At 46.2% G+C, this 14,544-nt stretch overlaps 1 protein-coding gene across 10 annotated transcripts in view; it reads left to right on the forward strand.

Annotated features, from left to right (window-relative positions):
• Nucleotides 1-14,267, forward strand: part of SLC4A11 (solute carrier family 4 member 11) — a 94,848-nt gene extending 80,581 nt beyond the window's left edge. For 6 of the 10 annotated variants that reach the window (XM_040063603.2, XM_040063606.2, XM_058420490.1 and 3 more), the window contains 4 exons: nt 990-1,163; nt 5,629-5,824; nt 7,365-7,534; nt 10,772-14,267. In XM_040063603.2, coding sequence (XP_039919537.1) covers nt 990-1,163; nt 5,629-5,824; nt 7,365-7,534; nt 10,772-10,835 — 604 coding nt within the window. In that variant the 3' untranslated portion in view covers nt 10,836-14,267. The remainder of the gene's footprint in view (nt 1-989; nt 1,164-5,628; nt 5,825-7,364; nt 7,535-10,771) is intronic. The other 4 variants (XM_040063600.2, XM_040063605.2, XM_040063604.2 and 1 more) reach the window with 1 other exon arrangement.
• The last annotated feature ends 277 nt before the right edge of the window (nt 14,268-14,544 follow it).

Here is a 14,544-nt window from a genome sequence, read left to right on the forward strand (position 1 = left end):
AGCTGAATCCTTCCCCAGCCTTTTTTCTAAACTTTGCTCATAATATCGCAGCAGTTGGTACTATTCAAGAAAGAATAATCAAGAAAGGGGCAGACCTTGCAAAAACGGGCAAGGCTGAAGTGGATGTGAGTTCAGTCTTGGTGCTGCTTTCCACACAGTCCTGGCAAAGTGGGTGTGCTCAGATTCCTCAGTGAGGGCTGTCAGGTTCCCCATCCCCTAAAAATCAAAACAGGGAAGCTCTGCAGGATTTGATGGACTTAGGAGAAAATCTCCTTGGTTGGCTACCAACCTTTTGGAATGTGTTGCCCAGAGAAGCTGTGGCTGTCCCATGCCTGGAAGTGTCCAAGGACAGGTAGGATGGGGGTTGGAACAACCTGGGATAGTGAAAGGTGTCCCTGCAGGGGGTTAGAACTGGATGAAATCTTTAAGGTTCCTTCCAGCCCCAACCATTCTGTGATCCGTTCCATGATTCTGTGACTACCAAGGAGGAGCTGAAGTTTAATGAATTCCTGTCCCATTTTCTTATCATGCAGTAGCAATTACATAATTAGGGGATTACTGCAGCATACCGAGCACGTGTTCTGCTCGTGGAGAAGGAGGGAGATGAGGGTTACAAACAAGAAACTTCATCGGCAGTACTTCGACAGCAAATGCTCAGAATTTTATCCCCTCCCTGTGTGGACTCTGTGAGCAAACACACACGTGGATTTTGTGTAGACTCTGCAATAAACATAGGAGAAAAACGCTGATGAAATTTTCATGGGCTGTTACTTTAGTGGGCTGCCTTTCTGCTCAGAGCCGTTCCTCCCAGATGACAGCAGCTTTGGGAGCAAACCATCACATTTCACTACCTTTAGCGCTCACGTGTAGTGCCGCACCGCGCGTACGGTAAATCCAGAGGTGTGAAATCTCTGTGTGTGTTGAGTGTGGAAGGGCAGCCTGTAGGATTTGCACCAGGTGTAACTGCTGTCCCCAACCCCTCGTTCCAGGCTGGTGAAGGGCACAGCCTATCACTGGGACCTGCTGCTCGTGGCGCTGATCAACACGGGGCTGTCGGTCTTCGGCCTGCCCTGGATCCACGCCGCCTTCCCACATTCCCCCATGCACGTCCGGGCCCTGGCCTACGTGGAGGAGAGGGTGGAGAGTGGACACATCTATGAGACGTAAGTAGATCTCTTTGGATGCGTTTGTGGCTTGCCAATGCTTTGGGAACAGTGGGTTGCGTGGCTGGGGTGTTGGCTGTTGCATCCCAGATACGAAAGCGATGGAAAGGTGCACCCAGTGAGCTTTGATTTGGCTTCATCCCCTTCGCTGCAACACTCAAATTCGTGCTCTGGGCCAGTGGCAGCGTCCCACAGGGTTCCCACCCACTCTATTGCACTCTTCTCTGGAAAAGTCAACCAAGGTCATTTTCAGTTTCAGCCCTTTGGGAAGCTGAGGAGATGATTTGGCTGGATGTCTCCAGATGCTTTCCCCAGAAAGAATGCAAAGCTGATTCACTGCCTGAAACCTGTCTGGTGGTTATTACGGATGGGAGGAAAAATGCACCATTATTTCAGAGCTCCCATAACATCTCCCACCACATTTTGGGAAAGAGATGCTTAAATTCTCTGGGTTTTAAACAGAAAACAAGTGTGAAGCCATGGCTGGGTCATGGGTTTCTATTTAAGACCAACTCTTCTGCTGCTCTGAGTTGAGCAACACATTCTTATCACAAACCTATTAAAAACAAATTAAAAACCTTTTTCTCATGGAACAATCTCTGCTCTGGAGCAGATCTGGCCTGTTTGATCTCAGTCTGTTACAGCTGAGTGCTTTTACCACAGGAGTGATAATTTCCACTCACATACCATTAGTTTTAATTATCCTGCCTTGGTTTCCATTTTCTGAGTTGCCACTTATCAAAAGTGAGGCTAAGTGATCATTGACTTTGGAGGATGGAGTGGGTCTCTTAATCTCAGTCTTGCCTTCACGCTTGTTTTAGTGCCAAATGGCCCAGCCCAGCCAGGCACAACTGATTTTTTGGGTCAGGGATGGACAGATTTCGCCTTCCAGATCTGGAAATTGCTGAGTTCTGCTGCTCCCTGTAACTCTTCTACAGATCTTTTCCTGGGAGATCAGTCCCTTGGGTTTGTATTCCCATTAGGATATGTTGCTATTGGTTGTTTCCACAACTGTATCTCTCTTGAATAAGTGCTGAACCCTATTTAAAGAAAAAAATCAACTTTGAAATTCAAGTTCTGTAGGGTTTTAATCCATGTCTTTGCTCCTTGTGTCTATGATGTGCTCTGGGATACCTCCACTCTGTTTCTTTGAGAGGTGCAGAACTCACAGTTTGAAACCCATGTGTCAAACCTCCCTCCTGTGTCTCCTGTTGTCACTTTTAATATCCAAGTGCCTCTTTTTCCTGTTTTTCCCCTGTCATGATTCTGTATTCTGGCTTTGACTTAACAAAGCCAAGTCCCCTGCCTGAACTAAGCACTAATTCCTGCACTTGTCCTCTTCTTTTTCACCCAGCTGCCCCAAAAAATAGCACCAGAGAGGCCTTTTTGGCCACTCTGACCTAGATACAGCTCCAGTGGTTATCCTGGAAGGGCTGAGGGCTGCCCTGATCTCCCTGAGTGTGTTTCCCTCATGGCACAGCTCTGCTCTGCTGGAGGAAAATTAGTGCTGAGAACTGGATATTGGGAGTGAAAATGGGAATGAGGATTTCCGAGTGCTCTGAACTCCCTTTGAGACCAAAGCTTTTTGTTCTCTGCAAAGCACTGAGGCTAGAACAGGAGGCTCCAAGCAATGTAGTCATCTTTTTTTCTTCTTCTTTTTCTTTTTTTTTTTTTGTCTTATTTTTTTCCTCTTTTAGCCAGCTCTGCTGAAAAAGAAATGAAGCTCAATTAGAAAATCAGCTCTGTCTCCCTTGGCAGGCTCCTTCCCTGCACTCAAATCAAAGCTCCCACAGGATGATGATATAAACAAGGATAAAGATCTGTCACAGTGAAAGCAAAATTCTCCTCTCCCCTGTTGAGAAACGATTTAAGTTTCCTGTGGCAATCTGCAAACATGCTCTTGTTGCTTACTTGGAGAAGTTCAGGAATGGCTAATCCCATGCTAGCCATATTTAGAGGATTTTGGGGAAATGAGCCTGGATTATGCTCTTTAATCTCCATTAATTACTTTATTTCCATCACAGCACAGATTTTCTGGAGCTGTTTCCTCAAAGGCCAAGCTAGATTCTGAGCACACGGAAATCAAGGATTCCTTTGTTGACTTAATGTGACTGTGATGTTCTTACTCTGGAAATGAGGTGTTAGAATTAGCAGAAAACCAACCTCAGGCTGGGAACATCAGTTTTAAAAATATCATGTTTGCCCAATTATGGGCAATTTTAGCTATGTTCTGATAAAATATTCCAAACTACTAAGTGGCATTAGCAGGAGCTGGCAGCAATCACAGTACATCTTGTCTGTGATCAAACACAGTGCTGTGATTGCTGCATCCCTAAGAGATGGCTGCAGAAAATTCCATGAACTTCAGAAATCTCTTACCAAAGGGCTGCCACTCTGAGCTTGTACTTGCAGCCTTGCATCGGATTGAAATGTGGTTTTGTGGCTCGTTTTATTCCTGAGCCCTTCCATTTGCATGACTTCCCTTGCAGACTTGTGCGTGCTTGCAGGGCAGGAGCCTCCCCAGCAGGAGAGGAGATCTCTGTCTGAAACAACAGAAATTCTTCCTCTAGGGCTGTCCTGGTGCTGGAGGAGCTCCTGCTGTACCTGGATGAGGTTAATTCAGTGCATCCCTAAACTCCTGCTTCTCTGAGCCACCACGAAGGCTCATCGTGGTTCTGGCAGCTCTGGAGCAGCCAGACTCTGGAATTACTCTGGCACAGCACTTCCAGTTGCACTTGAAGCTGCTTGGCTCTGTTCATCCCCAGGAATTCTGTGATGATCCAGACCTGGAGGCAGTGGGAAAGATGCCAAACTGTCTGTTTAGGTGATGTCCCTGTTCTAGCAGAGCTGGCACGAGTGAAGCTCTCCCTCAGCTTCTCTGGGCACTGGCAGGGACCCCTTGGTGTAGGAGACTTGTGAGAGGATCCAACAAAATCTCTGTTTGTAAGGAGAAAAGCTGTGGTTTAAACATGTTGGAAGGGTTACTTAAAGGTTAACACCTCTGTGCATCCTGTCCTGGTAATCCTGGGTGATTTGTACGACCTGCCCCACTACTCAGAAGAATTCCAGTGTTGTTCTCAGGACTTTGTGTGCTGTTTGTGGTACCTTAGGTCTCATGACTGCTGGTGTTAATTCTGCCTTGTTGTCCAAATCCTCAGAGCAACCTTTGGGCTGTCAGCCTTTCCTCCCTCTCCAAATGCAGGTGTGGAAAGCTCCTTCAGCTTCATTTTGCTCCTTGAAGGTATAAACACATTTGAAGTTCAACTTGACCTTACTTCTGAGCAAAACTCTCCAACTTAATATCACAATAGTTCAATCTTCTTTAGGACAGAAGGGATTATGAAGTCCCAGCAGTGCGTGTGCAAAGGAGGGAAGTGTGTTTTGACAGATCGTTGATGATAATCCTCAGAGAAATTTGTGTACAGGATTAATTCACAATTTGTGGGGTCTCATCCAGAGAATGAGGTCACTAAATGACACCAAAACAGCCTATGGACAAAAAATTTCCCTCATAATAGGGGGATTTATTCACTGGTTTATCCTCTGAATTGTTGGATTTATCTTCTTAAAAAAAGGAAAAAAATTAGGAATGCTCTTTTTCTCTCTAAGTAGTCTTGACAGATGTGGGTTTTCTTTCCTCCCATTGTGTCTGGTGATTTTTTTCAGACTGGGAGGAGATGCTCACAGGTTTAGCTGAAGTGCAAAGAAAACACAGCAGGCTCCCCTCAAGTCGGTTGCTAAAGCTGCTGCCTGCTTTCCTGTCAGTCTTCCCCTCAAAAAAAAAAGCTCAATTTGTGGCCTGTCAGCTCTGGAAAATTTGCATTAATTAATGACATGTTTTGCATGGTAATAGGCAATTGCCCACAGCAGGACTGAATCCCTGTGTGGTGTTCTCAGCATTCCCTTCCATGTAAACAGGGAGATCCTTGTATCCATCAAAAATGCTGACTCGCTGTCAGGAGAATGCTGACTTTCTCTCTCTCTCTTTTTTTTTTTTTTTTTTTTTTTTTCCTCCAAGACGTTCCTTATTTCCTGGAGAAGCCAATGAGTTTTCTTTGGGACAGAAGCCAGTCCAGGGTAAAGCAAGGGAAGGATTACTGTCGAGAAAGAGGATTCTTGCCTGGTTTGTTTTTTTGTGGTTTTTTTTTTTTTTTTTCCTGCGTTGTGCTAAACAGAATCAGTTTTGAGGGCAGTTTAGTTCAGGATAGGATCTGTAGAGCTTTGCAGAAGGGGAATTTGGCACTTTTCCAGCTGCTCTGTGGATTAAGTGCCTGGCCTGGCTCCAGCCAGGCTCTGCCTCCTCAGTGTCAGCACGGGGCCACAAGTGCTGATTTCATTGTGGTGGGGATGAGTTTCCCTTTCCCCGGTGGCACGTTCCCTTTCCTGCTCCTCCACGGAGCAGGATAAACACTTAGAGACCTTGGGGTGTTATCCCAGCTCCTAACCCCTCTTTCCCTGCTTCCAGGATCGTGAGTGTGAAGGAGACGCGGCTGACAAGTCTGATGGCTCATTTCTTGGTGGGGCTGTCGTTGCTGCTCCTGCCCTTCCCTCTGCAGTGGATCCCAAAGCCGGTCCTTTTTGGCCTCTTCCTCTACATCGCCCTGACCTCCATCGATGGCAACCAGCTCTTTGAAAGGGTGGCTCTGCTGCTCAAGGAGCAGGTACCTGCACTTGTGTTTGCAGCCCGAGCGCACAACTGCTCAAACTGTTGCTCTCTTGCTGTGGGATTTTTTTCTGTGAGGGTTTTTTTGGGGAGTTCTGAACCCTGTCTGTGTTTTCGTGTCATCTGCAGAGAGCATGCATTAAAAAAAAAAAAAAAAAAAAAAAAAAAGAAAAGAGTAATAATATGAAGTATAAAAACCACAATATCAGGAAATTATGATCTTTGATTTCCCCAGCGAAGCTTTGGGCAGGTAATTTATTTTTTTTTTGGTCCTGTTTTACAGTTTCATTTTGTGTGAAATACCACAAGATGGGATTTTAGACTCAAAATGAAATTATTTGTGTTATTGAAACCTCTGTGATAGGGGCTGAAAGCAAACCCAGAAGATGTTTTTAAAATCTGTCGCTGTTACAGATGCTAAAAAGGTGTTGTTTGGCAGTGTAGGTGGTACCTGGAGCAATCTCCAGCTCACCTTCTCTTATGTAACAAGAGTCAAGGGTTTAATAAGCCCAACATTTGGCTCTGCATCTCTGCTAATCTGTCTTGATCTGCAGTATTACATCCCAGAGGTTAAAACTCTGAGATTCAGGTAACGATTACATTTGTCATGTCAATTTTTGATTGAGGGTACTGATGTATGTGACTTATTACTTCTGGTTTCTGTAGGAATTATGTGTGGAATTTTCCAGGCTTTGGCGTGGACAATTAAAAAGTACCCTCAAATATGGAAAACTCCCTTTTGTGGAAACCTTTTAATGGGTTGTGGCACGATCTGAAAGCCACTGAGGCTGTGCTGCTGCCAGCAGACAGTCGCTCATCCTCTTCATTGATGTATAGACAGTGAGTCAAAGCCTGTGCTCAGACATGAGCAAGGAACTGTCAAACCACCACATTTAGCCTATTAATGTCATTTTTTCCCCCCCTCATTTCTCAAAAATGGGTGGCTTATATGAGCTGAGAAAATCCCTGCAGTCTGAGCACAGCCTCTTCCTGCACTTCCCTCATCTCCTGGTCTTGCCCTAGTGGGGTTCAGCCAAGAGATGGGAGCACCAGGGGCAAGCCTGGAGCCTTGCAAGGCTCTAAAATAATGAGGAGCTGGGTGTCAGGTGGAGGAACCATCAACAGGAACAACACCTGGATGCATCTGTTCTCCTTCTCCCTGCACACCCCCGCAGGCACCTCTGGCTGTGGAGCCCTGAGAATCCCAATCCTCCCCAGGGAATCTCATTACTGCGCTTCCCAAGGTGTTGCATTGCACTCCAGATGTTCCCAGAGGCAATCCTGGCCCTGAGGGGTGTCCTGTCTTCTCTCCAGGCTTCCAGTGCCCAGTCACCCTCTGCGTGGCACTGGAATTAACCCCACAAATCCCGTGTTCAGCTGCTGGACCTTTTAAGGACCCTGATGTCGATGCAGCGCTTATACAAATTGATGACTTCCCTCAAACCCTGGCGTCCCAAAGCCCCATTCTGCTGTCACAACTCCAGGTGTGTTCTAACAAGTGTCCAGGCACGTCTAACGCGTGGTTCTTCTCTTCCCAGACCGCTTATCCTCCGACCCATTACATCCGCAGAGTTCCCCAGAGGAAGATCCACTACTTCACAGGCCTGCAGGTCCTGCAGCTCCTCATCCTCTGTGGGTTTGGGATGTCACCCCTGCCTTACATGAAGATGATCTTCCCTCTCATCATGATAGGGATGATCCCCATCAGGTAGGAAACTTGGCTGTCTTTTTTCCCTGTCTGCCATGCTTTGTGTCTTCAGGCTTGGATTACTGGAAGTCTGAGGAGAGGAGAAACTGGGAGCTGGGCTTGTTTAGTCTGGAGAAGAGTGAGAGGAGATCTCACCAATCCATATAAATAATAATTTAAAAAAATAATAAATAAATAAATATAAAAATAAAACAAATAATAAAGAAAAGTGTTTTTCACAGAAAGGGTGATAAAGTACTGGAATGGTCTGCCTGGGGAGGTGTTGGATTCGCCATCTCTGGATGTGTTTAATAAAAGACTGGATGTGGCACTTGGTGCCATGGTTTAGTTGAGGTTAGGGTTGGGTTGGACTTGATGATCTTGGAGGTCTCTTCCAACGTAATGGTTCTATGAGTCTGTGATTCTGTGAAATATCTCCAGGATGGTGCCAGACTCTTTCCCGTGGTGCCCAGGGGCTGGACAAGGTCTAAAGGTCACAAACTAAAACACAGGAAGTTTCACCTCAACATGAGGAAGAATTTCTTTATCTTGAGGCTGGCAGAGCACTGGAATAGCTGCCCAAGGAGGCAGTGGAGTCTCTGGAGACATTCCAAACCCACCTGGACACATTCCCGTGTCACCTGTTCCAGGGAGATTGGACTGGGTGATCTCCGGAGGTCCCTTCCAATCCCAGTATTGCAAGAAGTCTGAGTGGTTCAGAAGGGCTTTCTGCATTTTGCAGACTAACTGGAAGTGGGTAATGATGAGGGTTTTTTAACCAGGTGCTCAAGCCTGAGGAGGATTTCACTGCTGCTGGGAGTTGTGTAAAGGGTTCTGGGTTGGCAAGTGCTTTTCTTCCAACTTCCCAGGAGGCAAAACCTCCCCCTTTTTAGTGTCTGTGAAATGCCTGATCTTCCTGAGAAGCCATGGTCCAAACCTCCCGGTGGTATTTGATAATGTTCCTTATCACTTTGCAATTTGGTTTCCTCAGGCCAGTGCAGGCAGAGCTGTAAACTTTTCCTAAGAATAATTTTTCTCTCTTACCCATTGCTGTGGTGACCTCAGAGACCTCCTGCACTGCTGGATGCCCCTGTCAATGATCAGTTGGGTGAAACTGAACACATTTAGACTTAAAATATGTGTTTAAAGGTGGGAGGATCCCCCAATATCCTACTTGAGAGAGAATTGTTAAGAAATTGTTAACTAATTTCTTCCTTGGGGTTCATTAGCAGCCAGTGCCCATCATTCTCCAGTTAAATCATTCATGCTCTCAGTCCTTTGGATATAATGAGGCCATAATAAGATCTCGGAAGGAACAGATCAAGTTTCCAGTTCCACTTGATTATTTTTAGGCTGGCATGGTACCGGTGATACCTGTTTGACTCTGAGCTCGCAGTGCCAGAGTTATTCCCTCCGATCCCAAAGTTCAGGGCTGCCAATTTGCTAATCTGCACCACCTGCTGTGCTGTTTTCCTTGGCTGATAAAGATGGGTCCGGTTTTTCCTGAAACAAAAGCAAATGTCAGAGCTACCGTGGCTTTCAACAGGATCGTGTCAGAGCCATTTGGGCTGGATTTTAAAAGGTAAACGGGCTGGGAAAACACTGAAATTATTGTTCCTCTGGTAGTGATCCTCACCTGCCCTTCACACTGGTGGCACTTGGGGTGCCTGGATGAGTGGCTGGTAAATATTCCAACTGTGAGCGGTGCTGGATGAGTGGCTCTTGTGGGAATGGCAGCTTTGCACACAGGGCAGCTGAGTGCAGAACAGAAAACATGGGCCACGCTCAGCCAAATTCAGGTATTGGACATGGTATTAAAAAACTCAATTACTGTGGAGAGAATGGAGTCAAAAAACCTGATTTTGTACTAAGAGCTGGATACTAATATGCAAATATATCTTCTTTTCAGTAAATAAGGTGCTGTCACTTTATACCCCCTGTGTTGTTAAGTCATTTCTCTTTCCAGGCAGTTTTTTCCCAGCAGCTGGATAATCAGCCCCGCTGCCAAGGGGAAGATGCTGCAGCCGGTGCAGCATGGAAATTTGCCCTTGGCTTTCCTTCTTCTGATTTTTTCTTGCCTTCATGTAGTTTCTGTGACCTCCAGCCAAGAAGGCAGCACCATGATCCATGAGCTCTGTAGTTAATGACTTTTTCCCAAAGGTTTGGCACTCCAAATAGATGAGGCAGTTGAAGAAATTTAATATCTTTTCTATTTTTTTTTTTTTTTTTAAGAAGTGAAGGGAGAAAGAGGAGATGGGACAGTAGCCAGGGGGCAAATTCAAGGATCAAACCCAAATGAGTGAGGCATGGCTTGGTGTTCCATCCAGAACATCAGTCACGTCCCAAAGCCACATTTCCATCCATCCAGCAGCTTTAGGAACGTGATTTGTGCTGTCATTGGTGAGGGATCACTGGTGTGGTCTTAGATGCTGAGAAGCCACTGAAGTCTATTATTGCAGTGGAAAACAGCCTGCTGAAAGAAAACTTATCTCTTTGGGTATTCCCAATTCTTGGCTTACATTCAGAACTTGGGGATGGTGAGTTTTTGATTGCCCAAAGAAGAATCTTCTCTCCAAGTTCTCTTATCAGGGTTCCCATGGCTCTCAAGCATTTTATTCTCTGATGGGTCTATTTAAGGAGATCCTGGTATTTCTCATTAATAAGTGATGTTTGGGATCTCCTGCACAGCTGTTGAAATCTGAAACTGATTTTTTGGTGTTTTTCGAGTTATTTTAACAGCTGAAGACTCATTTCTTTGTTAAACAGGGGGAAATGCCACATAAATGTAGCTCTGGGATTTACAAGGGCAACTTCACAGTGCCTTTCTCACCCAAATGCATTAATTTGTGAGGATGTTCTTGCAAAAAATCAAATAAAAATTTATAAGTAAGGGAATCCCTGTCTCCACGTGGAGAAGGTAGACACCAGGTCGGGATGGTCTTCTTTGGAGTCAAAACCACAAAAATTCACCTTTGTACCTTAGTCACGCTGAGGACTTGGCAGTGGCAGAGCTCTAAGGAAAGCGACTTTCCTTCCCGTGAGGACGAGGATGTTCTCTCTCCTTTCCAGTTGAAAGGAGGAGGCTCTTCCAGAGGGAGAGCTGTGTTTGTTTGCAGGTTTGGTTGGTTTTGCTGTCCCCCATCTTGTGTCCCCCTCAGCTGGCTGAATGTCACGGCCAGGCTCACCCGGCAGCTTTGGGGACAGAGGGAAAAAAGCTGCATGAACAAGGGCTGACTCCCCCTGCCTGCTCTGCCCTAGGTACAACCTGCTCCCCAGGATCATCGAGGCCAAGTACCTGGATGCCATGGATGCAGAGTACTGAAGGCAGCGGAGACAACTCCTTTGGCGCTGGAAAAGGCATGGGACCATCTCCTGCAGTTTCCTTTCACCACTTTTCTTCGTGCTCTGACGTTGGCGATGCACTCCTGTCACAGCCCCACGGGGCCTGTGCCAGACCGAGGGAGCCTTGGACTTGAGAGGACGATGCTCTCTGGAGCTGTGAGGCGAACAAGCTTTATGGAAAAATGCTACTTTCCACATCCCCAAGCACACAAACCCCAAAGATCAGCCTGGCTGCACGGTTGGAGCATCCAGAGTTGTCCTGTGTTCCTTTGCTTGAGGGTGGGGGGTCTTTTTTGATGCACCACATCCTTCTGTTCCCCAACACTAAGAACAGCAACTGACCCTTGTTTTACACAACGACAGCCCTGGCCTGGCCTTCGAATCCAATTCCCTGTGCACCCACTATTCCCAGATTGGTGTTCTGGGTGGGATGGCCTCGTGCTAAACCACTGATGTCAGGAGAGGTTGTGGCTGTTTTCTCAGATTAATGGGTTTGGAAACAGTTGCAATGCATACTGCTACAATCCACAGCTTTGGATGAATTTTTAATTCCTGCAAACGAGCTGGGAACATTCAGAAGCTGGCCCTGCGGACGAAACCCCATCTAGGTTTGAGCTGTTTGGGAATTAGTTTGGATCCTTCTCCCATTTCTCCTGGGTAATCAAACACAGAATTGCAGTTTTTTGCACAACTGCAGCATTTTATTTTTATTTTTTTTTTCTTTTTTGCTTGCACCCAGAGGGCAGTTGTGTCGAGGTTGCATATACATATGTACAGTAGTGCCTATGTGTACATATATACATATGGAGTTGTGTATATATTTTGCATAGATATACAAATAGGCCTGGTTCTTTCCAAATATCACGAGTGTTACGTGCAGTCAGTGTTACCCACCATGTCCTGACCATATACTTGTTCTCTGCTTCAGTGCTGCTTTTTTTCCTCATTTGAGACGTGGTCACTTTTATTCCTTTGGAAGCTGCTCGGTTACTGGTTTTGTTCACGTGTTGCTTTATTCAAGGTGTTTCCTTTGCTTTCTCCTTCCTATGGCTTGAGACCTTCATCATTCTGTCTCGTGGCTCCAACGTGAATTTTTCATTTAATTTTGATGTACAGAAGGCAATGAAAGTTTTCCTCTTCCCACCTAATCAAATACTTTTTGGTCATTTCATTGTTTCTGTTGCGTAGCTGATTTCCAGTTTCCCCCCACTCCTGGACGTTATATTATATTTCTGGATGAATCTTAACTTCTGCTGTCTTTTCTATTTCAGTTTATTTAATTTTGCTCGTACTATGGTCAGTTTTCTTATTTGGAGTACTGTGAAGCAAGCTGCCCTTTAGTTCAGTGCTCAGCACATCACAGGTCAGAACTAAAAATGTTCAGAAGATTGTGGACCTTGGCGATGAACTCTCGAAAGAAGAGAAATGAGGGAAGAAGATGAATGTAAAATATGAATTCATCAGCACAGAGAAGTGTTTCTGACCAGTTGCTTGCCCAGTAGCTGGTGCAGAGTTTTTTTCTCCCACCCCAGCTTGGTGAGGGAGACCAACCCAGCCACGAGAGAGGAAGGCTTTGGGTGCAAAGCTCCTGTGCTGGCGCTAAGCCGGGCTCAAGCCACTGCAGATTTGGTGTATTTGCACTAAAGATCAGAAGGTATTTAATCTTTGTGGAGCTGCCCACGGCTCTCAAACACGCGTGCAGAACTAATTTTGTTTCATTTTCTTACGAAACCCTTTGTACTGAGGCTCGAGGGAGGAGAGCAGTGAGAGTTCCTACATCCGTGGTTTTACGTCCCTGGGGAAATTGTAGGGGAAACCCCTCAGCTTAGCGAGCAAAACAACGTCACAGACAGCAAAACCACGACCTTCGTGTGGCACCAAGCTGATCTGAGGAGCCTCGGGGTCAGGATGACCAACCCCAGTGCACCAAGGCAGGGAATTTGGCTTTCAGCAGCCTCGGGGGCTCCTGCCACGTCTGACAAGAGCAGGTACAAACCTGAGCGTGGTTTCTGACCAAGGCTTCCTGGCTTTTCAGTCATTTCTGTGCCGGGATCGCTCAGAGCTGTTAGCAAGGGCTGCGTGTAGGAACAGGGGCAGGCAGGATTTCGGAGGTGGCCGAACTCTGTCTGATCTTCAGTCAGCAGCAAAAGGGCAGGTGACAGCCAGCAGTTCAGGACCTGCTGGGAGCCAGGGAGTGCAGAGGGCTGCTGAGGCTGAAATAACATGTTTTTCCCACAGATGTCAGAAGATTTCAGCAAAGCTTCAATCAGAGGTGTCATCCTCTGGCTGACACACACACACGTCCCGAGGGTGAATTCCTGATGTCTCCACAGGAAGAAGTCACCTTGTGGGGTGGTTTGAGGGATATTTTGGGTGCCGTGGCTGGAGGAAGGACAGGTTGTGCCCAAGGGAACGTGGCTTTGGTCCTCTGTGAGGCTCTGGGTAGCATTTCCTCGGGCACAGAGCTGTAGTGGGGTGGACTGGCCTGCAGGTCTTGCCAGACAAAATAGTTTCGAGATGCACCCTCCATCCCCCACTTAGAAGAGCCAAAAATGTCCCCATTTAAAGCCTTTTTGAAAGATCAATTTCAGCGAGTGTCAGATGTTGCAGAGAGAATTTAAAACCCAGGCAGCAGGGAGGGTTAAATATCCACCACATCTCTTGTTTGTATCTTTTGTTTTCCTCCACCGGTGTGACTTCAGTGTTTGTATTTTCTTTGTAGCATCAGTAGGGTTTTGTTCTGCAGGGTTGTTGTTCTTACAGAAGTCAGGGGCCAAAGAATCAACTGATGGGAAATCAGCACAGCTTGAGGGGGCGAAAAAAAAAAAAAAGCTGTGCTGGCTTGGACTGGTTGAACATTTGGACCAACGTCTCGATATTTGGGTAGAAGGGAGATGTGAGGCTCGAGGCCTCTCGTCTCAAACGGGGTTTTCATGATCCTGCAGAGGATTTATTTTATTTTTTCCATGCCTTTTCTCTTCTTGTTTGCTTCTGGTTTTGCTGACTTAAGTGCAGGCGTTTCCAGGAAGTAGCTGACTAGGGAAGGAGGGTTTGTTCAGAGTTGATTGAGCACTTTAATACTTCTGTGAAGGTTTAAGACAATTAGAATGTAAAAGAAGTTTTATTATAAGCTCTTTATATACGCACAATGCTCTGTGTAACTGTTGCCAAAGAACTGAGTCTGGAAGGTGTCAAGAGCTGTTGGGAGAGTCCCTGGGGTTCACCTGGCATTGCAAGGTAGGGAAAAGCTTCTGAAACAAGTGGATTTTGGAAGTTGCCGTTCGACGGCTGCCGCGACGATCAGAAACTCGGGATAGAATAAAATTCTACTCTCAAACTTGTAGTTTTTGATCCTTGCCTTGAATGTAGGAGCTAGAAGTGAGCTTGACAATTAAAATTGGATTTGTACCTGACTGGTTTTGTTGGTCTGAGACTTTATTTTGTTGCTTTTCGAGACGTCCTTGACGTGCTGTGTGCGGGATTTGATGTCTTTGTCCACGTCAGTGAAGGGAAGGTGGTGAAAAGGTGGAACTTGCTGAACAAGCAGCGCAGCACTTCGGGGATTGCTTGGGAAGCTGACGACTGCACTGCAACAGCCCCAAACTCCCTGGCACCGACATTTGGAGTTATTAAATAAATGCCAAGCTCTGCTTGGATGTGCATGAGTGCTGCAGAAGGATGGGGATGGA

The sequence above is a fragment of the Hirundo rustica genome, chromosome 5 (assembly GCF_015227805.2).
Source record: "Hirundo rustica isolate bHirRus1 chromosome 5, bHirRus1.pri.v3, whole genome shotgun sequence".
Lineage (NCBI taxonomy): Eukaryota > Metazoa > Chordata > Aves > Passeriformes > Hirundinidae > Hirundo > Hirundo rustica.